Source organism: Lepisosteus platostomus, chromosome 15 (genome assembly GCF_059453375.1).
Source record: "Lepisosteus platostomus isolate fLepPlt1 chromosome 15, fLepPlt1.hap1, whole genome shotgun sequence".
Classification (NCBI taxonomy): Eukaryota; Metazoa; Chordata; class Actinopteri; order Semionotiformes; family Lepisosteidae; genus Lepisosteus; species Lepisosteus platostomus.
The window spans coordinates 22,656,117-22,683,748 of NC_142625.1; the positions used below are offsets into that span (position 1 = coordinate 22,656,117).

Genomic DNA, 27,632 nt, shown 5'->3' on the forward strand with positions numbered 1-27,632 from the left:
ATGACTGTAGCTCATTGTCTACATGGAAGTGATCTGCATACTCAGAGGCCATTTGGGGGTAACGTTGTCCAATGAGAGAATACATAACTGTCATCTGTGGGACAGAGAATATCTGAGGTGGGTACAGAGAGAGTGCTTGTGATGAATGATGAGTACTATTCTCAGTACTTCCATCAACTACATGATGGAAGGCATTGGGTCTAACATGGTTGAAGATGTGGTAAGCAGGGTACCGATTGTTGCATTGTACATGGGGGTCAGTGGAGTGGAAGTGTTATGATGTTGGGAGGAATCTTCTTTCAGGATAAGGATCCTTTGGAAAAGATACAGAAAAGGTGATTTTCCAACAGAACACTGAAAGAGCACACAGCTGTGATTACATTTCCACTATAATGTTGAGGCCTCAGTGTGGCTAGCTAAACATCATCTGAGTCATACAGAACATTTGAGGACCAACTTTATTCAATAAGAGACAATTTGAGGCAGTATATAAAGGAGATCAGCCCAATATGGCCAGGATTGTATCAGTGCCCATATCCAATACTAACTCTGTTATGTTTTCATTTTGATAGTTTTGTTACATTTCATACTAAAAATATGACAGATCTTTTATTTGTATTTTTGTGTGCATTTCTGAGTTTTATTTGACATCAATGTTTAAAATAGTGGATTATATTCACTAGACCTCTGTGTTGTGTTTCATTTGATGTTCAGTATATTTTTAACACTTTTTAAACTTTTTGGATTATTAATAGATAACATTAGTAAAACATCCCCAAAATATAAGATTAGAGGTGAAAATATTTTGTTTCTGATTAAAGCCATACATTTTAGAGGAGTGTTAGACATTTTGATTTACACAACTGGACTCTTTATTTAACACACTGGAGCCTTTATTTTGCCAGGTTCAGACATATTGTTTGACAAAAACATAAATAAAGCTCTTCAAGTTTTCTACTTAATGGTTTTCTTTGTTATTATTTGGGGTATATAATATCAAGTGGCAAGAAAAGTATTATATGATGATATATAAAAAAATCAAGTTTAAATCATATTGTTTCATTTTTTTATTCTCATTTTTCATAAGTAACATTGAAATGGATCATACGCCAACAAATAACCAACATCAGCTTCCATGTTTATAACACTGATACATAGACACAGAATCACAGACATTACTTCACAAACTGTGTGGATCTACAGTGCTCACTTTAAAAACAAGAGACCGAACACATACGGTCAGGGCTTGATCTGCTTTAGAAAATGGTAAGAAAGGAACACCACTTCTACAAAACCACCATTTAAATTTGTGGAAGTACCAATATTTTTGGAAGTACCCTTTTCATTTCAAAGGCTATCATCAGTACCTAAAAAGTTGCCGGTAAAAATATTTCTTCTCTGTAAAAATATGCTGACAGGACAAACCCTGACTGTATAGTTTCTTACACATACTGTATGTAGGAGAGATTTTTTTATTTTATCTTTTTTTTACAACAACAATAACACTGTCCTTTAATACAAATTTTTACAGAGTATGCCACTCATTTTTAAAATAATGCCCTGATTGTTTGTGTTACTGTTTGTTTGTTTATTTACTTCTTCTAAAATAATTTTACTATAATGCCGTTTGGTACCTGAATCATTATATCAAATCACAGTTTCATTTTTTTCCCAGAAATTTGATGAAAGTGTCACCAGAACAATTGATATGAATTCTTTGCACGCCCAGCAGCAACACTTTTCATTTAATTTCCGTTTCATACCCTCTGAAGGGTCTTTTTTTCATTCACATCATCCTGAGCTAGATTTGAACCCAGTTCCCAAATGTAAACATACCCTTCCTGCTTTAATGGTATGAGAAAGGCACAAATGATACAATTACACAGTTTTAAGCTACAGTACCTACTTGGGAATTTTGGTTATATTCGCTTAATAGAAAGTACCATTCTACCACACATGCCTTTCTCATTTTTAATTTAGATTATAGTTTTATGTAATGTTAATAAATTTGAGGGAAATATCAGTAATTCAAGTATAGGCACTTGCAGTGCCAAATCTCTTTGTCTTAATCTGTCAAGAATCAAACAAATTCATATTCTCTAGCAATCACACAGACTGATTGTAAGCTCAGTATTTTTATTGTTATATATGTGTGATTGCACAGTTAGCAGTGACTACAATGCATCACTGTTGAAAAAAAACATGCTAGTTTTGGAAGTATAAGAGAAAGGGCCAATCATTTTTATTCTGGCTCTGGAAGGCTGTAGTCCTACATCTTTTACAGATAATCCAAAACCCTCAATATTTGAAGACTAGGGAACACTGGTACTGAAGTTAATAAAGTCGATAACTGACTACAAAAGGAGATGAGGTTGCTAAAAATAATTAAAAAAAATTCTAACTCTCTAGCACCACAATTTAATGCCATTTAGATATACAGTGCACTGGAAGAATAAAATGACAGATCTGTGTCTGTCATATTTATACATTTGATTTGGGATACATGTCAGCAAGTCGAAAAGAAAGGAGTACAGTGGAATATTTTTCCACCTGAAAAGTAGAAAGAAGAAATAATGCGATGCTATATATGGAGCCTTGTTCAGGTGTGTGCTACTGTATCAACATAATTCTTGCTAGATATATTTCACAGATACATACTGTATCTCACAGAGAAGCTATTTGGACTGTTAATGCAAGCTTGGCATGGCTTGCTCATAAACTACTTCACATGGGTCTGAAAGAGATTGTGTTTCAGAATATTCCAAATTATCTAGTGAGCCAGTCGTGCCAATCTGGTGAACTAGACAATAAGGAAATGGTCCTTATGTGTAGTTTATCTATTTTCTAATATTCCTGATAAAATGTGTGTTGGAATGATGACTGGATCTCTCACTCCAGCACAGCTAGCTCTCTAGATGTATATTTCTTGAAATACAATCTTCCTCTTTCAGACCCATGTGAAATATTTCATGAGCAAGCAGTTTCGTACTTAACAGCAAAACCCTCCATGGGTGCCACATGATATGAACGAATATACAGTATATAACACAGGAGTGAGCTATTACTCTGCCAGAGCACTGTTTCACATGTTTTTAAGGCTACGATTGCTGAACTGAAAACCAAGCATTATGATTTATGGAAAATATTGGTTTGGGTGTGCATGTAATTACATTGCAATAACTGATGCCCTTTTCTACTTTACTGATTGGTACTGATTGCTCTGTAATCATCGTGTTTTGAATTTGGGCTCACTGTTCCACTACCTGTAACCACACAGCAGGATCATTATTGAAGCCATTCAGATGTGGCTGGAAAATCTTTGTTTACTTATGGCCTCATATGGTATTACTAGGGTTATTCATCAGGAGTTTAATAACCATTCTATTACACAAATAGAGTAGGTACCCAATGTATTATTACTTCTGGTACCAAGCAAAGCCAACATGCAAAAACTCTTACTATTAGAAAATAAGTATGTACAAAAATGTCATATTGCAGTCTCATTTGACTAAATTTCAATTCAACTGACCATAAGATAAGACACATTTTAATATCTGAATATAAGAAAGGCAAGATTTTGGAACAATTAATATTTTTTAAATGGTGTTACGTTGAGAAAGTTCTTTCCGAGCTCTCATCTGCAAACTTAATTTGTTTATATTTATTAGATGGATGCCATTACTAACATCCGACACACATCAACCTAGAATTTGCTCTTTTTGAAATAAACATACATGGCAAAATATCATAAGAAAAGTACAGAAAATACTGTGACCTTTTCATCTGGATTCTCTCAAACATGCTGATTAACCAGCTTCTCTTAAAAATGCTATTACATGTCTAAAAATTAATGTCACATTTGACATTTTTTAATCAAAATAAACCAACAAAGCAAAATCCCTTTTTATACTTTTTGGAAAAGCAATTATTTGTTCATTTCAAACAGCAGATTTCAAAACAACAACAAAAAAAATAAATGTGTTTTCTTAGCCAATACAGTAACATGAAAATGCTCTTTGGAACTCTCCCATTTTCTACCACTTAGTATTTTGTTCATAAAGGGTTTAGCAGTACAGTATAAACATACTCTGTTAAAGGAAATTCAATTTTTCTGGCCTTAGTTAACCAAGTAGAATTTTCTTTATCCATAATATGTGCAAAGTACAATGATCAATTTGATCAATGAATCCCTCCTTTAGAGTAGACTACAATAGAATGCAGATTTTTCAGCAACAGTTCACAGGAGAGGAAATTACCTACAGTTTTTGCACAGTCATTTCAGGAGCAATAATAATGCTCTACAAAGTAAAATCAATAAATCTTGTGCAGTATTTTGTTATATAATTGACACTTTATAGATCGGATTTCTTTCAATAATTTAACAAATCATGTATCTGAATGAAGACTGCTACTTATATTTGCTTTCACACCCCTAAGCAATTCTAAAAAAAAAAAGATTTTTGATTAGTTTTGTACACTGTTGGCCTGTTATTAACTGAATGACCCTCTATGACATGACTGAATCATCGCTATTGGTAAGAAATTCTTCCTTTCAACAGTCCATTAGATACCCGATGTGCTGCACATTAAATGTTTAATTTCAGTGATCAAATCTTAATCTCTGTCCTTTACTTCTGTTCTGTGGAAACATGTTTTTCCAACATATTAAAAAAAACTGTACATCTTAATGTCAGCCTCCAAGCCATGTCTGTGGTGTTTATATATTACAAAAATCTAATTTTTCTTACTTATTAGGAAATAATTTGCCAATATCCATATGCTACTATATTACAACTATAGGATACAGATTCTCTATAACAACTAACAGGAGCTCAATACATTATTGGTCAGATATAATAGAATATGAAACCATGACAGCTGATACTTTTGAAAACTCAGTGTCCATACTTTTTTGTTTGTTTTTCTTTGCTTTTTTTCTGGACTATCCTAAAACCACAGTCAAAATGGTCTTACTATTAAAACAAAACTTACAAGGGTTCACAACTTCAAAGAACACAGTTCATAAAGAGTGCTATCTGAACAGAGAGTTCTCTTTTGATGTGCTACTAAGAGAAAGAGCAAATTTAACAATTACACTGGAAAAATATATATGTATATTTATATATATACTTTTTTCTTTACAGAAGTTATATATTGTATTTATGGCCATCTTGGCAAGAAAAAAAGGCATTTGTAACAATCACTAATCAACTATATCACGTGCCCAGAGGGTCTATCATTGCTGAATGAAAATCACTAAAGAAAGGATTAGTTAGTGGCACTTTGTGCATTAAAAATACAAAAACAAGAATAAGGCTACCAGGGTATACACTTTTTGAAAGTCTTAGGACTTAATGATCTGTAAATGAACAATTCTCTTAAGTGTGTGTTTGCGTTCGCTGTTTAACTAGAAACAAATTTTTGTTTGTAAAAGAAAAATGAAAAAAGTCAAATAATTAAAACTAAAGCGAGAAAATCTGAAGCACAGACATGAAAACATTTTGATATTAACAAAGCTTAACAATATTTCAGGAACACTTTGATATGGCAGATCGTTGGTAAGATGAAGGCAAGTACAGTCTTTTATTTCCTGACTTGAAGGGCAGATGCCTGCTCAGAACTCTGGGGGACACAGTAGTTTCTTCTGCAGTCTGACAGGATGTACAGCAGTTGTACTATGGAAACACTATGTAATCAAACACCTTGTTGTACAATGTTGCGGAACATGTTTTTCGTTTATTTTAAAGAGCAACAGAAGTTTAAAGACTATGAATACTCAGCCAACACAGAGACACACAGACATTACAAAATAAATATCCAACAATATCACTGTTAATTATTTCTTAAATATTAAATAAATAATAAATACATAACTTTATTTTATCGGTTGCGGGTGTCTGAAAACACGTTGCGGAAAACAAAAATAAATATCAACAAAAAGAAACCTTTAAAAAATTATCAAAACTTGTCAGTTATAAAATATTTGCACTTAAAAAAAGAGGTTAAAAAATCCCATTCTTCAAAATAAATACTAAAATATATAAAATAATTCACTGTGGTTGATATTTTAAATAGAGTTTTCTTCTTCAAATGTTAATCTTGAGGAAATTTATCATCATTTTTTCAATGGCCATTTACAGTAAAAGGTTTTACTGAATGTGCTGTATTCTGTTTTACAAAAAAATAAATAGGCAAGGTTAAATAAATAGGCAAAGTTAACATAGAATACTGGGAATAAATTACATTTTACCCTTCACGGATACAAATTAAATAATTTATATAACAATAATTAAACTACAAACTAGTTATTGAAATGAAGTGCAATTTCTATGCTCATAAATACTATAAATATTACTAGATGAAATTGAAATTTATTTACACAATATATTTTTTTCTTTTTTATCTTTAAGGAAAAGGTGGTATCAGGTGTATTTTTTTGTTTAACCATCAGACAGGAAAGTATTGTTCATGGACATCTGATGAGGCAGGGAAAGCAATTGGGAACAGGTTGTGTTGGAAGATATATTCTCTACTGCAGTGTGAGGAATTCATAAGATTTTCATCCGGTCTATAGGGGACCAGGGAGATCTCGGAACACAATTAACACAGGTCTAGTTGTTATCTGGCAAACAACCTTGACCAGAACCCTTCTATGTTCTTCTTCTCCTTTAGGATGATAGCCACCCCAATTTCACAACAGAACTAGCAGAAATGATCCCCAGGGGTATTGATCTGCCCCGTAATAAGGTAAACAGATGTCAAACAACAGCATGGCCATCACAGCATCTGTAACTTGTTTTCCAGTTTTTAGGTCAGCTGTCAGAAGTAGCTGTTGACTGTTCCCCAACAAATAGGTAAGCTGACTTTTCAATGGTAGAAAGAATAACACTCATTAACATTCTTTTTTTTTTTCAAGCAGGGATTTCGAACCTGCTAATCCGTTTGATCCTGATAATTCAACTTCAAATCTCAAAGTGTTCAGAGTCAAAAACTGGGACAGCAAAAAAAAAAACAACAAAACAACAATTTGGTTCTGATCCACTTGTCCTATAAGCCCCCAGCAGCAGCATGCCTGGATTTTGGTCCTGGTTTTGAGGAATGCTCCCTGGGAAAGAAGTACATTGCCTTTTAAAACCTGAATGCCCTTTTTAATTTTTTTTTTAATTTATTCATTTTGTCGTAGTCTCTGTGTCCTTTAAACCTTGATACCCTTTACTGCTTGGTTAATTGTCTCCAGAAGGGCCTTGTTCTCTGGGTTCTGGTAGCATTCCTTATTGGTGTACATGTCCGTCAACGTGTTCACGTAGGCATCGAAATTCTGCTCAGTTATTGGCTCCTGCTGAATTAAAAAGTTCACACTTTCAGTAACATGCTGACCCTTCTTTGCATTAACTCACAGAATTATGTTTGGTGCTGTTGCCACCTTTTTTCTCACACATCATATTTTATTTCCTTGCAGCTCAGTGTCTCCCGTGTCATTTCCCAAACCAAAAAACAACAACAACAAACAAAACAGAAAGAGCTGGAATGGGAGAACAAACAATCACAAATGAGGCTACAGGGAATAAAAGTGAGACAAGAAGGAAACAACACCAAATGGTGTCATAGATGTACAGCAGATAACGTTGCTTTATCATTTGTGTAACCTTTATTTATGTATGACTATCGTTCCATGTTGCCCCCAGCATTGATTGGTATTATCGGGCAATGTTGCATGTTCCCCTTTTCTTTTTTTGGCCCTTTCATTGAATTACACATAATAGGAACTTACATCCTCATCAGATAGCTAGATAGAATTAAGCATAAAAGATTGAGGCACTATGCTTGCAAAAAAACTATTTAAAGCAGAGGTGATTAAAAGGAAAAGAGTTTCATCATTTGGAAGCAGTGCTATCTAAACACGTTGTTCCAATCTCTTTTTTATCAGCTTAGCCAGGCTTTTGTGTAGCATCAAGATTTTTACTAATTGTCTGTTAGGTGAATGTTCCAGTAATTAGATGTTTGCTTTTGCACTCTAAAAGTAACCAATGCCACAATGAGTTAGATATAATCAGTTTGATATAATCTAACGGGAGCTGTAGACTCACTACCGCTTATTTTATTTTTATAAGGGGAAATTAAAGCGTATAAATAAAGAAAACACTACAAGCTTTTACTTTTTCAAAAGCTTTCTTGTTGCAGTGTATTCCCATAACTTCGACTGGATGAGACTATGAAAGCAGCCTTTCTCCAACTTACCATGTGTGGAAGGCGGATGTTGGCGAGGCTACGGATAAGAGCCTGACTTAGACCAGAGAGCTCCATAAACAAGGCTTCATTCTGCTCCTCAATGATTTTGTTCTCCTCTTCAATGTTCTTCAGGTTCTTTTCCATTGAAGAAATCTAAATGCAATGTTTCATTGAAGAAAAGAGTTACCACAGAGCCAGCCATTTAACAAAAGAATATCCTCTTATCTTGAGGGGGATTGGTATATTTTGCTGAGTTCGTTTGCTGAGAAGGATATGGCTTCTCCAGGCCACTTCAGAACTGGTTTACACTTTTGGCTGTACACAGCTAAAAATGAAAAGAATGCTTTTCTTTCCTATCCGTTCTGTAGTTTATGAAGAAAACTTTAAATGCTTCATGAAGGTTGCAGGAAAACCAAAGTTTGTACAAACCTGTGTCTGCAGATTGACCATGTCTGCTTCCATTTCAGTGTTGGATTCGTTGAGTTCGCTTATCTCCTTGTTTAACTGTTTGATATCTTCATCATTATCCAGCACTGAAGGTGAAAGCAAACCCATCAAATATTCATCAACATCCATATAAGGTGACAGTAGCACAGGATAAAATAGAACGCAATTTTTCAGAATAGTGATATTATACCTTGTTATAAATAACTGTAATAGGCTATTATAAAAATAGCTTCATGTAATTTCGAAGAAATAGAATTTAACTAGTTTTTAAATATAGGTTTTCACTTACTCAACTCAATATACTAAAACTATGATACAAAGCACAACCTGATCTTATGCTGCAGGCTGACCCATCAAGTTTAAACTTGGTTTACATTTCTAGCTCTGCTCAGACAGGTAAAATAAAGTTTACTATTAATATTCATTATTATTAATAAATAAATAAGTTTTGTACTTCATTTGATATATATATATAGTCTTACCATCACTGGCCCTGAATTTGGTGCTTAGATATTCCTCCCCTGGGAACTTTGCTTTCTTCTTAGCAAAAGATGCTCTGGGGCAGCCTGATAGACTAAGAAATAAATGAGCACATGTTATTGTGTACAACATCGTACTTGCTGAAAATGAATGTGAATCGGAGAGTGGTAATAAAAGCAGTCAGTTTGTATGATTTTGTAAGACTTGTCTTCCTATACTGAGATGTAATATGAAAGTTTATCCAGAGTATAACAGCCATGAACTGCCCTTGGTGACCACATTTTGCTTACTTCATGTAACTTCATAAGTACTGAAACTCGACTTTAAAGTCGTTGTGAAGACAGATTTCTGCTTCATGAAGTTTCAGTACTCCTTGTATTTTAAAAATAAGAGCACAAAAGGAACAATTTAGAGAACAAAAAAGGCCTATGGGCTGTGGGATGAAGCAGGCTATGAAAAGACATTTCATTGCCAGCAACTACTACTGCACGCTGTGCATTTGATAAATAAACTTTGATTTTTTTGATGAAAGAAATATCTGATTACATAGAAATGAGAAGCCCATCTCACAAGAGACACCCATCCAAATCTTTCAGATAACATCTGGTTGGGATACCATGAGAAAAACAATAACTACACAGCAATTTATGCAGGACATTTATAAATAAACCTGAAAGGGGAAACATATTTCAAAGAGTTATGGACCATCAATATCTTTTCATTTGTCTATGAGTGTGACCCAGATGTTGTGATTGATCGTGTTGCTGTTTCATGGCTCTTGGGTCTTGGGTTTTATTCTGGACTAGGGTGCTGTCAGTGTGAAGTTTGCATTTTAAGTCCAATCTGCCTGGATTGTCACTGACTGCTCTGGTTTCCTTTTAAAAACATACTGGCAGTATTGACTGGTGTCTCTGGGCACTTCATCCACACCGGTCCTATCTTGCATACTATATTTCTGGGTTGAGTCCTGGGTGGCCATGACCCTAATGAGTTATGAGCAGGTTTCCAGTATTGTTAACATTTATTTACAATGAAGAAATGTGTGTAACAGTCTATGCAGTCTGTTCAATTTTCAATCCCAACTTGACTTTCCAACCCCATTGTTATACTTCGGAAATGCCCAATACATTTGGATTCCACAGCCATCATCCTCAGTTCCCTGTGTTGTGCATCGAGGGAAAATCCATATACAGAATGCACTGTAAGGCTACATTAGCTCCCCATATTGCTGTGAGTTGCAGAGTGCCTCACACCACTTTGTAACCATCGGTTACCCTCACCTTCTATGCGTAAGGAAGCTGCCATTAGCGTGACCTGAGCCGTCACATCCTGGAGTAGGGCAGGTTGGCCCCTCGGTTTTGAAGGATTTCCAAGAGAAAGGGGAGCCTTCCAGGAGCCCTTCCTTCTGTCTGCGGGCAGCCAGTGGGCAACCGTAGGCACTGCGGTGAGTAGCGTACTTTCCACTGATGTGGCCCAAGCTGTCACATCCCGGAACTGGGCACCTGAAGAGGAGGAGTGTTGCCAAGTTAATGGGAGAGAAGGGAGAGGTGAAGAGATGAAAGCTGACGATGAAGAGATGAAACCAGTTAATATTGCCTTGTGCTCAGTGTGGCTGATGGACGTTCCTTCACATTTATGAGGATAAAATGCTAATGATAATCTTGGAAATTTAATGCCCAAACTACACGTGCCTCATGTGAAGGCACACCAAGCCCTCTTACCTCACCAATGCCTTCCCTTCACAGGTTATACTTTTAAAACGTTTTTAGATATTGGTCGATACATCTTTGAGAAGTGGTATAAAATGGAGGAATATCATCCTCCTAAGATATTTGTGTAAAATGGAGGAATATCATCTTTCCTGCAACAAGACTGCCACAGAGGAAATTAATCCACCAGCTTGTATACAAGGTAATATTTACTGGATTTTTTTCTCTTAGCCTTTATCTCTTCCTTGGCAACAAAAAACCTACAATACCATGATTGTGGCTGTGTCTCTTGGAAGCAGCATGTTACAACATCTTCAGAAACAATCTGAATTGTTGTTCTATATTAATTAATTTTAACTGTATGATATCTAACTTGCTTTTAAACTATTTTGAACTATCGTATATAACTCTGAGGTACCCAGGCACCTCAGGATGGTATGGAGGTAAAATAAAATGGTGTTAAGTCAGTTATTGAGTACTTTTCAAGTTGGCATCAGGTTCATAAAGATCTCACCAACTCAGCAAAGAGATGCCATTGACGGAGGGTCTTAATTGGCCTCTTGACTGTACTTTATGATTTAGAGGTTTTTCTAGGTGTTTCAGCATCGGAGAAAACAAAGGTGTGGCTTTCTTGGCAGTACGAACTTTAAGAGCTCGGAGTCTTCCTTGTCGTCCTTGGAAGGAGTTGTTTTTATTCCACCTTTCTTGGCACGGGGGCACCCAGACAAACTGAAAATAGAAAGTATGAGCCGATAAAAAAAGGCGGATAACACCATGCGACACTGGTTGCAGAAATCTATAGAAATGAAACGAGGAAACCAACCAACCAAAAAAAAAGGAAGAAACGTATGATCTATATTAATTAACAAAAAAGCCTCTCTCTCAGCTTGTGTTCTAATACATGTGAGTGTCTGCTTGTGTCTACGGCTATTTGTGTCTCTCTATGCATTTGTAATTATATATTTTATATAGCCATTCCTTAGATGAAACAGCAAGTAAAAAGGTGGTGCTGAAATGAGCCGTGCATACCTTCTGTGTGAGGCATAGTTTCCTGTGATGTGACCAGATCCATCACATCCTGGGGTGGGGCACCTGTCAAGAGAGAGGGCAGACTCAGCACTGAGAATGGAAGCCTCACACTCTGAACGCCAGTGTACATCAGCCCCACCATGATTTTCCTTTGATTTAACATGAATTCGAAGTCACAGCCTCTGATACATTCACATGGCCCTTGGGATTATGTTATACTGGGCCTCTTTGATTTTCATTTGCAGGGGTGGGGGTGGGGTGGCAGTTACTATTCAGGAACTTGTAAACATCTTGTAAACATCTAAACGGCATAATCAGACGACTACCCTCACCACACACACCTTTCAGCCCTTTGTTAAAAGCAATTCAAGGTTCTCTCCCCCTTTTCTCCACCGTAAGCTCATTTCTTGTATTATTTGCTGAAAAAGGGTAAAGCTGTAAAGACTGAAGTGCAGCAGTAAGGGGGAAAAACAGTTCAGTTAAGTGCACACATACTTCAGCTCAGCAGAGTGGGCAGCCATGAGGGATCTGAGACTCTTGTCAGCAAGAGGACAACCAGACAGGCTGGAAGAGAAGACAGAGAGGCTTGGTGAGAGCAAGGAGGTGACAGGGAGGAAGAAGAGTCCAGTGTGCTCAGAAGACATGCCAGATAACACAGAGAGAGAGAGGGCTGGTGGTTTGATTAACCTGTTTGGTTCCGCAAAGTTGGTGCTATTCCGTTGAACGTTATTACTTCTTTTTTTACTTCATAGTATTACTGATACTCAACAGGCTCATTGTGTTTCAACATTTTCGTTATGTTGCCTTGAAAAAGGCCGAGAGAGCTGGAACGTCAATATATGTGACAAGGTTAAGATTGTGAAGCTTTCAAGAAATATCTGGCAAAAATAGTACTCTAAAAGAATTTGGGAAGAGCTTTGTTTTACTTGTTCAATGCTTAGCAGGTACCTTAGAAACCCAGATACTGTATGCATGCGAATAAAAAATATGGTTGGAGATTTATAAATAAATAGGGGTTGGAGATTTATTAATAAATAGCCCAGAAATCTCTTGTAAGTGCAAACTCTTCCTGTGCTGCTCTTTCACTCATTATGGTATAGGAGACAGAAGAAGTCACCCTTTGCTGGAACCACCCAGTATATGTCATTCAAGAAAAGTCTGCATTTCAGTGGTTACAGCTGCTGACTTATGAAGTCCAGAACCTGGTAAATACACCGTGAATAACTATAAATATTTAAATTTGAACTGTAAATATTTTAATCATTAAGATACCTCTTCCCCTAACTATGATCTGAACTATGATATGGAATCATCGCCCATCCATCTTCTAACTCAACAAAGGTGTTTAGTTCCACTAAACATCTTTGTGGAACAACCCTCAACTTAACTTACAGAGAAAAGAAAAGGGATATTTAAATAAAGGTGCTTTGTACTGCCGGCACCCATACCTCCGGTGTGAAGCATAGTTTCCAGTGATGTGGCCACTACCATCACAGCCAGGTGTTGGACACCTGCAAAAAGGTCAATCACAGTAAACCATTTTTGAGCTCATGAAAAATTTAAACAAAACATCTTGCGAGCAGGGTTGACTCTTCTTAAAACACCTGCTTCCTTTGTGAAGAGTCAGTTAGATCACTTTGTTTAGGGTGCGTGCAGCATTCATTCACGCTAATGGAATACGTATTTCCACTTGTTGCTGAAGTTATACAATAATGATATCCATGAATGCTTTAATAACTGCTTAATAATCACAATACTTTTACTTTTGATATTTACAAAATATCACAATTAGAAGTGTAGCTAAATGACAATCAGCTATGTAATTTTTAATATTAAACCTTAATTACATACAATTTCACAGTTGATTAGTGAAAGGTGAAATATGTAAACATTTTTATAATTTAAAATAAATATAACAATAGTTACAATAGTTTTTGGACCATTATTTAGTTTTTTGTAGGTTCAAGAGGTGGGCTTACAGCAGAAGTTCTTTTTTGCAGTCCTTGGACTGATATTTCACTTTGAAGCTCGAGGTTGTGACCTCTCCTGGGTACTTTCTTTCTTCCATACTCTCCTGAATCATTTCACAGTCTTCAGGCTCTGATGAGGCAAAGGAGTGGGACGCAGGCTCCACCTGGTAAAAAGTTTGGTGAATTTTTAATAGAATCTACAATATATGAACTGTGAGAAAATGCATCGTTTCACTGTTTCAAATGTCCATGAATGAAAATTGGCCATAACTATCTCAAAATTACAAGTAACCAGAAAAAAGTGGAAAGGCATGACGTTGGTGTGAAAGAATCCTGCCCATGCATTTAAATATCCTAAAAAGAATGAAGTGCCTTGATACAAAATGAGGAAAACATAACTTGAATGCTTAAAAAACAAATGACAACACTACATTTCTGTATTATGCTTCCAACAGTAGACAAGTAGTAGACAAGCAAACCATTTGCAGTAATGAAGAATCAAAAAAACACAGCAATACTGCAGAGGTACTTTGAACTGTGTTGTATCCTGTGTTTTTAGATCCTAAAACATAATTTCCTTTTCAGAGTCCTAAGCTGACTACTGTCCTCCAACAGGAACTCCAGACCACTGACCTCCTCCATGTCCTCCTCGCGCTGCCTGTTTGGTTTGGTGTAGTCGATGGGGCCCTCCCAGTCCTCTTGCTTGTAGGTGTGGCTGGACTGCGGGGAGGTCATAGCGCTGCTGCTGGCACTGCTGCTCTGGTTCTGAGACTGGTCCGGAGAGCGGACCCCTGGGCTCACACACGACAAGCTGCCCTCTCTCTTCATGTGTTTCTTCATGCTGAGATCCAGGGTCCCGTTCTCGTCCACCTCGATGTCCATGTTCTGTGAAGACAGCACTTAACAGGTCAGCAGAGTTTGGATGCAGTTGTGTTATCTATTTTCCATGCCTGCTATCTCTATAAAAAGAGATTTTTACTTTCTCTTATAGAGTCGCTCAGGGCTTATGTACGCTCACTTCAGAGGAGCTTGGTTTGAAACAATGTATAAATGTGCTAGCCATTCACACGTGGGTCAACTGTATTTAATCTGGAAGCTGACTGAAATTCACACTGCTATTGTCAATTATCATAATATTTATATTAATTACATTAGATACTTTGTCAGAATAGGTGACTGTCACGTATTTAAAAAAAAACAAATGGGATATGATGGATCTTCCTTACATTTACCCTGGAAATGTATAACACATTTTCTTTAACAGCAGGATAGGAGCTGTTATCCTGATTCATTCCCTGTTTGCAAATAAAGAATGTTCCTCGCTTTGTTCACATTGACGTTTATAAAGAATTCCAATGTACATATACATATGGCAATAAACTCCTCTACTACTACTTCTACTACTCTAGTAGTGATGTGTACCCAGCCCATTAGCCAAGTGGACTGAGACTACCTGATCTCTCTTCGTTTGTTTCAATTTGTCGATTGGAGCTGCCAAAATTGCTTAATTTTTTATGTTCACAGTGTTCTTCAAGTGAAGTGTATTGTGTACATAAAAAGCTCCAGTGTGGACATACTGTACCCATAAGACTATGTGTCATTGTTTTGCCGTTTGTAAAAGCTCTGAATGTACCTTCCACTTTTAGCGCTAAAAAAAGAAATAATAATTCTGACTCAATTATAGCAAAACATGGACATATTTGTTAAGGTAAGATTAAATGAGATGTGGTGTAGCACATGAAACATGATTTGAATATTAAGGAAAAAACATGCTTTGAATAAAATCACAAATGGTTATTTCCTTTTTCCTCATAACTCAATATAGACCTTTCCACATAACTGAAAGTTCAATCAATCATGCTTTTATCTTGACTCAAATTGGTCCTGTGGAATTGTCTCTGTGTATGTTTGCTGCTATACTACACCAGATGAATATATATAAACTCTTTCAGGAATTTCTAACACAATATTAAAAGGTCTGATAAAACCAAAAAATCTGAATTCATATACAGTGGAAGAAAATTGCAGCACCCCAGAATATCCTTTACTGATTACAATTGTATTCTTGGGTTATTCTAGTGATTTATCTTACTTTTCCCAGCCAATAACAATGTCATGAAATGGAAGTGATTAAGTAGTCACTCCCCATGAAGGCAAAACCTTTTAAAATTGCAATAAGGGAAAAGTGCAGATGCAATTATTCTGGGAATGAAACAAAAAATCCTTTTGACCCAAATTTATCATCCTATCTTTGCTGTGCACAGCAAGCTTTTATAGTCAGTGGAAATAATGAAAAAGTAAATATCTAGCCAGCTTAATCTAGAGTGCAGCTGCATCCAAGTTTAATAAAAAAGAAGGATCAATATCATGCAATCGGCGCTGAAGTCAACATGTATTTAAAATCCAAAGCAAGCACAATGAAGCATCTGAAGTGGAAAGGATGATAACACATAGAAAGCAAAAGAAACATAAGGAGAAATATTGGATTTGAATGTGTCACTGTTCTTAATTATTCCCAAAAGAGGAACGATTCACAATTACTGAGCTGGTTAAGAATTATTGTAGGGACACAAATTTAAATGGTATTATTATTATCCATTGACAATTTTTAGAGGATTTGGTGATTTTTTTAGATGGGAGTTTGCTACAGTATTGGACACAATCTATAGATCATTTAGATTTGATGTGTCTTTTCATTGATTTTTTAAAAAAGGTTTTGCAGAATGTATCCCCCTCTAGAATCATTCATTATAAAAGCAGATGAAAACTAATATTAAAGCAAAGTAGAGTCTACATGGCATACAGATTGTCACAGTCAGCCATTTATTTATTCCGGGATGATGATGCATTTGCTATGGGCTTTGCCAGCTATGTTTACTTCTTGGCAAAAACATGGAATTCGGGAGAGAGTAGCAGCATGAAATTTATCAGTAAAAGTTTTCTGAATGTACTGTTGCAAGTTCACTGTAGAGCATGAATGAGATGCCTGCAGAGGTTGGCAAAGTGCACTGTTTTGGTCTAAGAAAAAAAATAGCCAGAGGGCTTGCAAATGAGCAGTGCATGAACAGCTGATAGCTCTCTTACCTTGCTGGTGAGGTCTTGCTGCTTTGTGCTGAGGTTTTCGGGCATTTCCCAGCAGCGGGTGGACAGGTTCAAGATTGCTGTGGCTGCCATGTGAGCAGCCTCAGCATCATGGGAGTAATCGTAGCCACTGGAGGAGGAGGAGGATGTGCTCTTGACATAGCTGCTGGACATACTGTGGCTTGGGGAGGATGCCTTGGGGAATGGTTTTGCTGCATCACAGAAGGAAAATAGCCTTTGTTGTGAATTGCATCATGTCAGAGCAAAGACTCCGTTTTGCAATGCATGAAAAACAAATATGAGCTTGTTTTGAAAGTTTGCTTCCCACTTTTCTCAATGCAACCTTTTCAAAGGAGGGAGCGGATGTGAAAAACAATTTTTTATTTTTTTCCCACTTGAACATTGCTTTGAAACAATACAGGTAGCTTGTCTGATTTTATAAAAGGTGGAAAAAGTATTGTCTTAAAGCAAAATATTCTCCATCTACTTTGAAGTTTTAAGATAAAATTCTTAATTTCAACTAATCTCAGTTATGTTTCATAAAAAGAGGGGAAATTGTCTACAGGCCATCTAGCAAGAAATACCAAAGAAGGCTTTATCAACTTGTTCAATTCCCATCCCTGAAAACGGCTTTGTAATTTACAAATAAAAATAAATTTGAATCTCATACCTACAGTAGATGTTTGCAATAAGTGGTTTGCTTTATAAGGCCCATGTTGAGAAATGTTAAAGTTCATTTTGAACCCACTGCAGTTAAACCAGGACACACATACAGTATAATAATCAAAGCATTGGTCAGAAAAAAAACAAATATCTGCCATACTTACATTTAAAGGCTTTTGGTGAGGTTTCACTGGTCTGAATCTTTGGGGCAAGCACACGTTTGCCAAAGACCTGAACATCAAAACTTGCATAATCGAAGGAAACCTTGGAGTATTTTTCAAGTTCCTTTGCCAGGTTGGCGCGAGGCGTTGTAGGTAGTACATTGGGCCTGTAGCTGCCATACTGAGGGATTTCTAACTGCTTTACAAAACACATGGGCCTGTGTGGCACAGAAAAGAAAAAAGCATGTAAAAGACTTTTCCACTCAGATCCAAGGATTAAAGCCTGTCTTATCCGCATTGAGCAAATTTACATATTGTAGTGCTGGGAGTTTAAGGTTTATCTTATGTTAAAAAAAACTAAATTTCTGTTTGCTTTGACTGCTTAGTTGTAGCCAAAGTTGCTTTGGGAATTCTCTGACAAACATTGCTTGTCACAAATCTAAGCAGATTTCTGTTAAAGTCAGGCACATAGAGAATTTGCACATGCTGATTACTGCTCTTTGAAACCTTTGGCTATGTTCTTCACTGTGTGGCCTGCACTGTGAAAGGTCATAATAGACAAAGGAACTTAATTTCATAAATGAGCCATTAGTTGCTGTTTGAATTAAAGATATGGAGGATTAGAACACTAGATTACTGCCTGAGCAGAAGGGGTAGAATTTGTTAAAACTGAATGGTTTTATGAAAACAAAAGCAAAATATAGAACAGATGCCAATGGATTAAGGGTGGCTAATTGCACACATTAGTTCTGTACGTTTTCATACATTTCATTAAAGTCTGGATACATAATTCTGAAAATCATTGTGATTTTCATTCCCTTCTTAAACTTAGTTACATTGTTTGAATGGAAAAAAAAAGAGTAGTATGTTATTTTTAATCCCTAGAGATTTGTAATTATTTTTATACTAACCATGCTGTACAGAATGCTTAATTTATTTAGGAGGTAATCTGAATGTTTAAAATCCAACAGGTATTTAATCCAATATCAAATTTTAGTAACTAATAAATAATCCTTCAAAGGGCATTCAACAATGAGAAGCAATGAGAAAACATCTGAACTTGAAGATGTAATATACTGTAGCTTATGAAAAAAAAAAAGTGGCATAAATCAGGTACCATGCAATGATTGCTGTGCTTTGCATCCAATTAGCACTAAATCAAGTCTTTTTTTGGGAAGGGAATGGGGCTGGCACAGGGTGGGTGGGAGGGGGGGGGTTTAGGAGGGCAGATTGACTCCTTTTTTTCTGATAAAGCAGGCCTAGAATTGTTACAGCATTACATGATGCTCAGATGAAGGTCTGAGAACACTGCAGAAAATTCTACAGGATGGACTTTCCAGCATATATAGGATTTACCTGAGTACTCTATCAGAATTGGGGCTGCCTTTGGGGTGGTCACTCGAAGGCTGTGGAACCTGCTGCTTCTCGTGGCTTTTGGACAGTTTCTCTGCAGCAGCAATGGGGCATCCAGATAAGCTGAAGGAGTAATGGAATAATTGTGATTGCTTATCTGTTATAGAGTATAGGTTAACTCTTAATACATTGTCATTAAATGTACACATTCACACAAATTCCCTCACTGGCAAGTACATGATAAGTACAATCCTACCTTCTGTGAGTGTTGCGGTTGCTGTTCACATGACCTTGTCCTGTACAGCCAGGTGTTGGACACTTCAGGACATTCTCATGCATGGCCAGAACTGAAGAAAGAGTCAAATTTAGACTGCATTTCCTTTCGAGTGCTCTGATGTTACACCCATGAATGATGACAATGTTATACATTAAGACTATCGAAATAAATCACTACACTAAAAGGTTTCCTCTGGGAAGATTTAATGGTTTTAAAAGTTAGTAAATTACATGTAGAATGAATTGTTTTAAGTGTTCTTCCCTAGATGCAGTCTATTCTACACAACATGGTATAAGATATGGTGATAAGCTTTGTTGAAATACAATATACATATAGATTTATTATCTTCAAGAAATTAATGCAAGGAGTATAAAAGTTGGGGCAACAATAACCAAATAAATGCTTAAAGAAAGACAAAACAGTCCTTACATTTTATTAGGTTCCTAATCATATCCTAACATTTATGGGGAAAGAAAGAAAATCAACTTATTACAAAGCAGGCTGTTAACTAACTTTTTACTTGGAAAGAAAGAACATATTTTCTATTATGCGACGGCCATGCTGGTACTTACTCTCTGGAGGTATTCTGTCCTTGTGTGGGCAGCCAGATAGGCTGCGATGGTGAGGGTATAGCCCAGTGACATGTCCTGTCCCATCACAGCCTGGGGTTGGGCACTTTATTTCTCTTTTCTCCGGCCTGGAACTCTCTGTACAAGAAATCAAAGTTGAGCTTTAAACTAGGCCTCTGAAAAATGATGCTCTTTTGGTATTGGTTAATAACATAATTATTATAGTTTTACCAGAACAAAAAGCTTTCTGGTCATGGATATAAATATAAAATATAAAACTATTTCTTCACATACAGAAAATATATTGGACGGTACTGGAACTCAATGTCTCTTAAAATGTTTACCTATGAAGAGAAATGAATATGTCCAGGTAAAGATACGAACCATAACAAACAAACAGATTTAAAAGTGCTCTCTTAGGTTAGTCAGAAAAACAAAATACCCTCAGTCATGAAGGAGGGTTCTTCTCACTCATCCAAAATACAAACTATGCAGTTTCAAACAGAAACAGTCCTTTTGCCCGATCAATAGCTGGCAACATAGATGATGAGCTCTAAAGTTTTCTAAACCAAATGTTAATGGACTCTTCTAATTAAGGTTTTCCGAATGTCATCTTGAAAAGAGAAGGGAAATATAAGGCAATTCTGATATCTGTAACTGCTCTCACTTTCAGACAAACCATATTTTACAACTTTGAATTTTAGAACAGATAGAAACAAAGAGTTAAAAATTACAGGATACATCATAAGCAAACCTTTACCTTTACCGAAGTAACTTTTTCGGATGGCATCCACAGCCTTGCTCGGCCTGTCCTCTATGTGGAAATAGCGCAGCTGCTCGCCTGATACCCGACCTGGCTCCCGCGTGCCCTTCACCTGCTCTGCTTTCAAGGCGATGGCCTGCTCGAGGAGGCCCAGGTTCCCCCTGGTCATGTCATACATTTCCGACTCATCTGTGACCGCCGACTTCTGCGAGAGGCTGTCGTCATCTTCCTCGTCATCCTCGTCTTCGTCTTCGTCCTTCTCGGACTCCTCGGATCGCACCTCGATGACGACGGATGGCGCGGTTTTGTGACAGGAGTAGTCATCCTGCTGAGACTCCTGTACCACTTCAGCCTGCATTTCAGACTGAGATCCCTGAGTGGCAGCAGCACGAGTGGCAGCAGCAGGCTCTTCTTCTGCATCCTCTTCATTGTCTTCTTCATCTTCCTCCTGTTCCTCTTCGTCCTCCTCCTCTTCCAGGATCTCCTCACAGTGCATGTCTGACTCAGCATCTTTCTCCTTTGGCCCTGTTCTGAACCTGCCACTGAAGTACTGATGGTCTGAGTTGTCCTTCTGGGTCATGCGAGTTTCCCTGCCTTCATCTTCTTCATCATCCTCATCCTCCTCCTCTTCTGGCTCTTGCATTTTCCCTGTCAGCCTGTCACCAGTGGGCTGGGTTAATTTAACCTCCTCCTGGGGATGTGCGTTTTCTCCATCTTCATCATCATCATTGTCATCGTCTTCCTCATCACCTTCAAGATGTTGCTCTGTTCCTTCCTTGCCCCCCTTCTCAGATTTGTCTGAATCATACCTCATGCTGGCATCTGTGTGGTTGAGCGAGTCCTCTGCTCTTTCTCTTGTGTTTTCGGCGATTTGACCCAAGTTGAGGAGGGAGCTTGCTACCATTTCATGATAGCTGGAGTAATCATCTCTTTGATTAACAGCAGGTGCCTTAGGTGAGTCATTCTCTTTAGATTTTTTAACATTTGAAGATTCTGCTGTCAAACATTCTGCTGTGTTGAGCAAAAATATAAAATAATTAGCTATTGGGAATAGTTAGCTTTCATGGGAAGATAAATTAAACAAAAAGGAGCAACTTATCTCTTAAATTTGAAACATTGAAGCATTGAAATATATATAAGAAATAGCAGTGGTTTAGAAATCTAATCATTTGTCCTGGACTACATAATCTTAATTAAGGTATGTGAGTTAAGATTACAGTATTTTTATCTATGGTATATAAACCCAATTGTATGAAAAGCAGAAATTGGTTAAGTAGCTGGAATATAGAAGGATAGTAGATATACTCATACCACTATAGTTTTTATCTCACTCTTCTTTCTGCATGTTCTACGTTGACTTCAGAAAAGCATTTTTGTGTGCTCTACCTTCTGTGATCACAGATGTGTATTGACTCGCCACACTCCCATCTTTTTCAGCCATCTCTTCTTGATCGTCCTCCAAAGCCTCTTCTGATTCATCAGCTGTGGAGTCCTCCTTGGCTTCCATCTCATCACTGCCATCACTGTCCACATTGTACCCCTCATCAAGAGCCAGCTTCAGGGGGTGGGACTTCCTTTTAGATGTGGGCTGGTCTGCATCCACATCCTGGTGTTTTCTTTTTTTGGCCAATGGGCAGCTCTGTAAACTGGAGAAGGAAGCACATGGATGTGTCGAGGAAAATGTCAGGAACGCTCTTTACACTTTTTCGCTGAAGCCTGGCCAAAATCTGAAATACAGCTGTTGTGACAAATATGAGTTCCATTCATTTGGAGGTAACAAAAATACAGTTAGCAAAAGAATTGTATTTCTCTCTCTGATATGATCAACGTGGTGTGGTCACGTATGGTTAATATAGGATTTCAATGAAGTGCCTGTTCATGATGAGTGAATGACAGAGATATTGATGTAAGTAATGCATCATGGATAGATGTTTGCTATAGTTCAGTAGGGAATAATGTGTTAGTACACACATGATTACATCCAGTTGACTGCTGCAAACTGGACACTTCAGTGAACTGAGAAAGTAGAGGATGGAAATTAACAAAGCTTTCGCTCAAAAACGTAGCAAATCTATAAACCAAAAAATTCCACAGTGAGATTAAAAAGTACCTTGAAAAAAATCCCAATTCGTTTAATTTTAGAAACAATGCTTGTCCTTTTAATGACTCTGCTTTGGAATAAACTCCAATGTAACTTTTCCCCAATAGTATTAATTTAAACAAACTGATAATTGTGGCTGACATGTGAAACGTTAGCTTCCTGGTATTGTAATGTCCAACCTATGTAGTGTCTGTACTGCAGAAATGGGGGTTATACTACCCTACCTTCTGTGTCTTGCATATTTTCCACTGACATGACCTGAGCCATTGCATCCAGGGGTGGGGCAGCTGAATGGAGTCAGAAATAAATTAATTCAAATTAGTTTGTCTCCCCGTCTCAAATAAGAAAGTACTGCAAGGGTACAGCACACTCATTCATACACACTGGAACACAGACCACAAGGAAGGTCAGGCACGTTGCTGAAGAATTGCCGAGAGAATGCATAGTCTTTTGTTGGGGCTGTAAATAATGCAAATGGAAAAGTAAACTGACTAACATGGTGAAATGTGTTGTGCTTTATTGTCAATGTTATATAGAATATTAAGGAACTCAGGACCAGCAGTCACTCCTAATCACTGACAAGTTATTTCACATTTAGAATTTAAAGTGCCTGTGTGTGCTATTGAGATTAAATCCAAAGCTTCATAGTCTGCCCTCTTCTTTCCATTACTTGCACTAAATGATCAAGGCCAATAGGGAAGTTATTGCACATTTTGGCGAAACACACAGTAGTTATAATTGCTAATGTGTATCCTCATCAATCCTTGAGATTATTATTATTGCTATTATTATTTATTACATGCTACATTAACATTCTAAATTAGGTAGAGTGTTCACTCCCGTCAATGCCCGTAAGATTGTATTATGAATTTTGATCAATGCTGGAGAGCGAGGCGTGACAAATGGACAGAATTAGTCTGAAATGGCTTTTGGGTCAGAAACAATGGGTTTATGACAGCAATGGGAGCTTTATTAATGCCAAACTGGGAATATACTGTATCTTTATGGTACCGTTTGTGAAAATGCAAAAAGGACTCGTTGCTATATTACTAAAAAATAGTTTAGTTTATGTGCTAGTTTTTCAAGTTTCCAAATGTCCTCAGCATGCCCTTGTGAATTTGCAAATTTTCCTAGGCTGTGTCCTGATGACTAACTGTGTCTACTGCTCTGAGTAAATGGGCATTTTGAAACTGATCAGTATAACATCATCTCTTTTTATTGACTTCGAAAAAAACCTGTGACCTATGCTGGTGAATCATATTATTTCTCAGGTTCGGGAACAAGGATGATGTGATATTATAAAGAAATGGGTAATAAAACCTCAGCAGATTTGCATTTTACATTCTTAAATTAACTGTCTGCATTTTGTGCTAACAAAACACTACAGGAGTCACACAAACAGCAATTCCTCATTGAGCCAATTTTAAAAAAGCAGAAGACAAATCAAATCATCTAACACATATTAGTAATAAAGATTTTATTATAAAAAAGTGGATGTGCAAAACAAGATTAAAGCCAAAGGCATATTAAAAACACAATATGAGTTTTAAATGCATATTATATAAATACCCATGTGTATATATGTGATAATGTGTTTCTGAAAGGAGAATCCACTCATCACCAAAATGATACCTTGGCCTTTTTCAGACTCTTTATATCCATCCCCTCATTTCTTTGTTTGGTCCCTTTTTTCCATTGCCTTACCCAGAGAAAAGGTATCACTAGTGCTGTGCCCTGGTTTTATTTTTACTTTAGCTATGATTGTCAGAGCCAGCATAAGGACACTCTACAATCCTCAGGTGTTGATATCATGGAGCAAAACAGAATAAAGGAGTGAAAGAGTCATTGAAATGCATGGACTGTGACTATGCCAATATAATGTCCATCCTGATGTTAAAGGTGGATGTAATCTTTCTGACACATGTACATATATGAAGGCTTTGTTTTCCACTTCTAACTCATATAATCATATTTATGAAGAGAATCCACAATTTTCTCACCTTAATTCTTGTCCTACAAGTTCTACAGGTACTGAGAGATTGAGAAAGACAGAAAACAAGAAATAAGTATATATTTGAAACTCTTTTAATAATATAATATAGACTCCGCTAGATATACTGTAATTACTTTATGTGTAATTTAACTAAAACAGTTTAATTCAGGACATATAGTAATAACATCACAAAAAGTTACCCATCAGTTAAATGTTTAATTCTATCACCTTATCTTTTCTTAAAAACGTACAAAACAGAGAAATATTTATTTGCAGCATATTTCCAAAACCTGAATACAAAACAATATTCACATTTAATTCCTTTATAATCAAATTTAATTAAATGAAACTTTTATGAAAATGAAATTTTGAAAATAAATGTAATTCATACTCAGTCTTTTCAAAGACAGAGTGCTTTGGATCACTTGAAGGTTGTTGTTCTTTCTAATCCATTTTCAGCACAACATTCTATACAAAGGATTGTATTGATACATAGATGTTTAAGATAAAAATAACTAAAATGAAACACATTTTAACAAATATGCCCCGAGTGGAAATGCATCAATCAAACTGTTCCTGTGATAATGTATGTTAACTCACCTCTAATTCCCTTTGATCGTGTTCGTGTTCTCTTGTCGTCACTGTCTAAACTCATCTGTAAAAAAAACAGGACAAAATGTACAAAGGATTTCAGGCTGATGTTCAAACTAGCAGCTGTGCAGATAAATAGTCCACAGACAGAGATTGACTCGTAGGAAACTAAATTGGAAAGTTTTAGTTCATGCTTTCTTGTTTTTAATTTTCACTCTCCCTTCTTCTTTACTGCCAGTTTCAGTGTAGGAAAAGAAAGAGAAAACATTACACAATTGAAAGTCATGGCACTTTGCAATATCATATCATAATGTGTGCATTCATGTGTTGTCATGCTTTGTTATATTATGATACTTTGTAGTTTGGTTTGTTCTATGCAGAACAATGATTGGCATGTTGCAATGGTGAAAGAAAAATGTGACACTTCAGTTACTTTCTCCCAACAGCAAACCTTGAAAATGGAGTATGCTTAGCAAACAAATACATGTTTTTCTTGGAAAAATGTGTACCTGCTTCAGTAGCCCTTGTCTGCAAGACAATTTTAACAGACAGTTTTCTGTGGATTATCACAACAGGCACAGACTTGTTTCTCAATTTTTAGAGAGCTACATTGGACCAAATATGTAGAAAAGAAACAAAATCATATGTTTAGGTTATTTTTCCCTAATATATGCACAGAGCTCTTGTATTGCTGTTAAACCATTTTGGCAAAAGAATAAAAAACAGTCTAAGGATTACAGTACAAAAAATAAATGAAAAAAGGCTCTATTTATCTAAATGTAACCCCCTAGTGTTTATTCTGCATTTTAAAAATCCATCCCTACCCCTAATTTATTGCATCTGAACAATAAACACAATTGCATATGGCACAGTGTGTTCAGTCTTGAGTGATCTCTTTATGACTACCGCCTTACTCTGTTGAAATAGAAAATACAATTACTGTAATTCCTAATTTTGAGCATGTGGTCCCTGTATAGTTCTGGCCTACATTTATGCACAAAAGAGCAGGTGTCACCGAATGCCTCAATTCCATTTATTATGCTTTTAAATATACCACACTCTAAGCTATCTGATGCTTTTTACACAATAAGGCTATTAGTTTTGATTACTAGGGACCCCACGTTTATCTCAAGCCATGCACTTAGAGGTTTTGTTCCTGTCTGGAGTGAAGTTGGCAGAGACATAGTTGATTTAAGCAGAGCTGCTCTGGCAATTGCTACTTCCTGCAGATAAATTATTTTAAAAGGAGAGCTACATAAAAGTGCTGTGTGTTCAGTTCTGCTCCAAGTGATTCTGTGTACAGGTGCAGTGTGCTCAAATCAAATAGGACTTTTGATCAGTTTAAATGAATGTAAATATGGACAACAAGTAGTCTTTGTGCGTAGTACCAGGGCCATTTTGGCATCAATCTACATTGTGTCTTAATAGTTTCTGTAATTGAAAGTTGTATGAAATAAATGAAAAGGACAGGGAATTGAACTCAGTTTCAAAGTCGATCTCTCTGCAACAACTTACCCAAATGGTTTTTTTTTTTACATGATTATGTTCACCCAAACACATCTTCCCTGGAATTTTTAATTCACGTTTCAAAACCGATTGTTCACATTAATTCACATTAAAAATGATGTATTTTATATTTCACTAATGTATCACAGTAGAATGTGAAATCATCAATCTGAAGGTGAAACTGATTTTTACAATTTAATGAAATGATGACTAAAAAAAACGAAAAAGGATCAGATTTCAAAAAACATGATTACAAGGAATGGTGTAGGCTGGCTCAGTTTTAAGGCTTTTTAAATTAAATATAACTTAAGCAACTAAAAGTGCATCATTATATATATATATGAATTGAAAGTAGCTCCAAATTATTAATTAAAGGGCCTGTAAATAAAAAAAATATGTGATGATTCACCTTTTCATTCATTTTCAAAGAATTGAAATGCAGACTTAACCTGACCTTTGCTTTTCATCAAATCTTTTAAATTAAACATGTACGTCATTTTTCAGTAGAAAGGACAAGAAGAGAGAAAAAAGATGCAGTTTTGATAGAAAGCAACTGAGAGGATCTTTATCCCTCAGGCTCCTGTGTACATTATTAATAATGTCCTTCTTTGTGCTTCCTACAGACGAGAAGGTTTTGAGACTCGCATTCTGACAGCTATATGTAAATTTCTGGCTGGGGGCAATGACTTCATAGAGAAGGTCACCCTCTT

The 27,632-nt window shown here is 36.5% G+C and overlaps 1 protein-coding gene across 10 annotated transcripts in view; it reads right to left on the minus strand.

The window, feature by feature from the left end:
- Nucleotides 1-1,054: 1,054 nt before the first annotated feature.
- myt1b (myelin transcription factor 1b) overlaps nt 1,055-27,632 on the minus strand; it is a 37,894-nt gene continuing 11,316 nt past the window's right edge. For 3 of the 10 annotated variants that reach the window (XM_088607816.1, XM_088607823.1, XM_088607822.1), the window contains 21 exons: nt 25,426-25,480; nt 24,833-24,863; nt 23,057-23,119; nt 22,118-22,377; nt 20,729-21,742; nt 19,972-20,106; nt 19,379-19,469; nt 19,126-19,245; nt 17,773-17,987; nt 16,949-17,157; nt 14,498-14,749; nt 13,874-14,028; nt 13,343-13,405; nt 12,390-12,458; nt 11,895-11,957; nt 11,511-11,594; nt 10,437-10,658; nt 9,159-9,250; nt 8,659-8,762; nt 8,239-8,382; nt 1,055-7,339 (listed from right to left, as the gene is read on the minus strand). In XM_088607816.1, coding sequence (XP_088463942.1) covers nt 7,196-7,339; nt 8,239-8,382; nt 8,659-8,762; nt 9,159-9,250; nt 10,437-10,658; nt 11,511-11,594; nt 11,895-11,957; nt 12,390-12,458; nt 13,343-13,405; nt 13,874-14,028; nt 14,498-14,749; nt 16,949-17,157; nt 17,773-17,987; nt 19,126-19,245; nt 19,379-19,469; nt 19,972-20,106; nt 20,729-21,742; nt 22,118-22,377; nt 23,057-23,119; nt 24,833-24,863; nt 25,426-25,480 — 3,585 coding nt within the window. In that variant the 3' untranslated portion in view covers nt 1,055-7,195. The remainder of the gene's footprint in view (nt 7,340-8,238; nt 8,383-8,658; nt 8,763-9,158; nt 9,251-10,436; nt 10,659-11,510; nt 11,595-11,894; nt 11,958-12,389; nt 12,459-13,342; nt 13,406-13,873; nt 14,029-14,497; nt 14,750-16,948; nt 17,158-17,772; nt 17,988-19,125; nt 19,246-19,378; nt 19,470-19,971; nt 20,107-20,728; nt 21,743-22,117; nt 22,378-23,056; nt 23,120-24,832; nt 24,864-25,425; nt 25,481-27,632) is intronic. The other 7 variants (XM_088607817.1, XM_088607818.1, XM_088607826.1 and 4 more) reach the window with 7 other exon arrangements.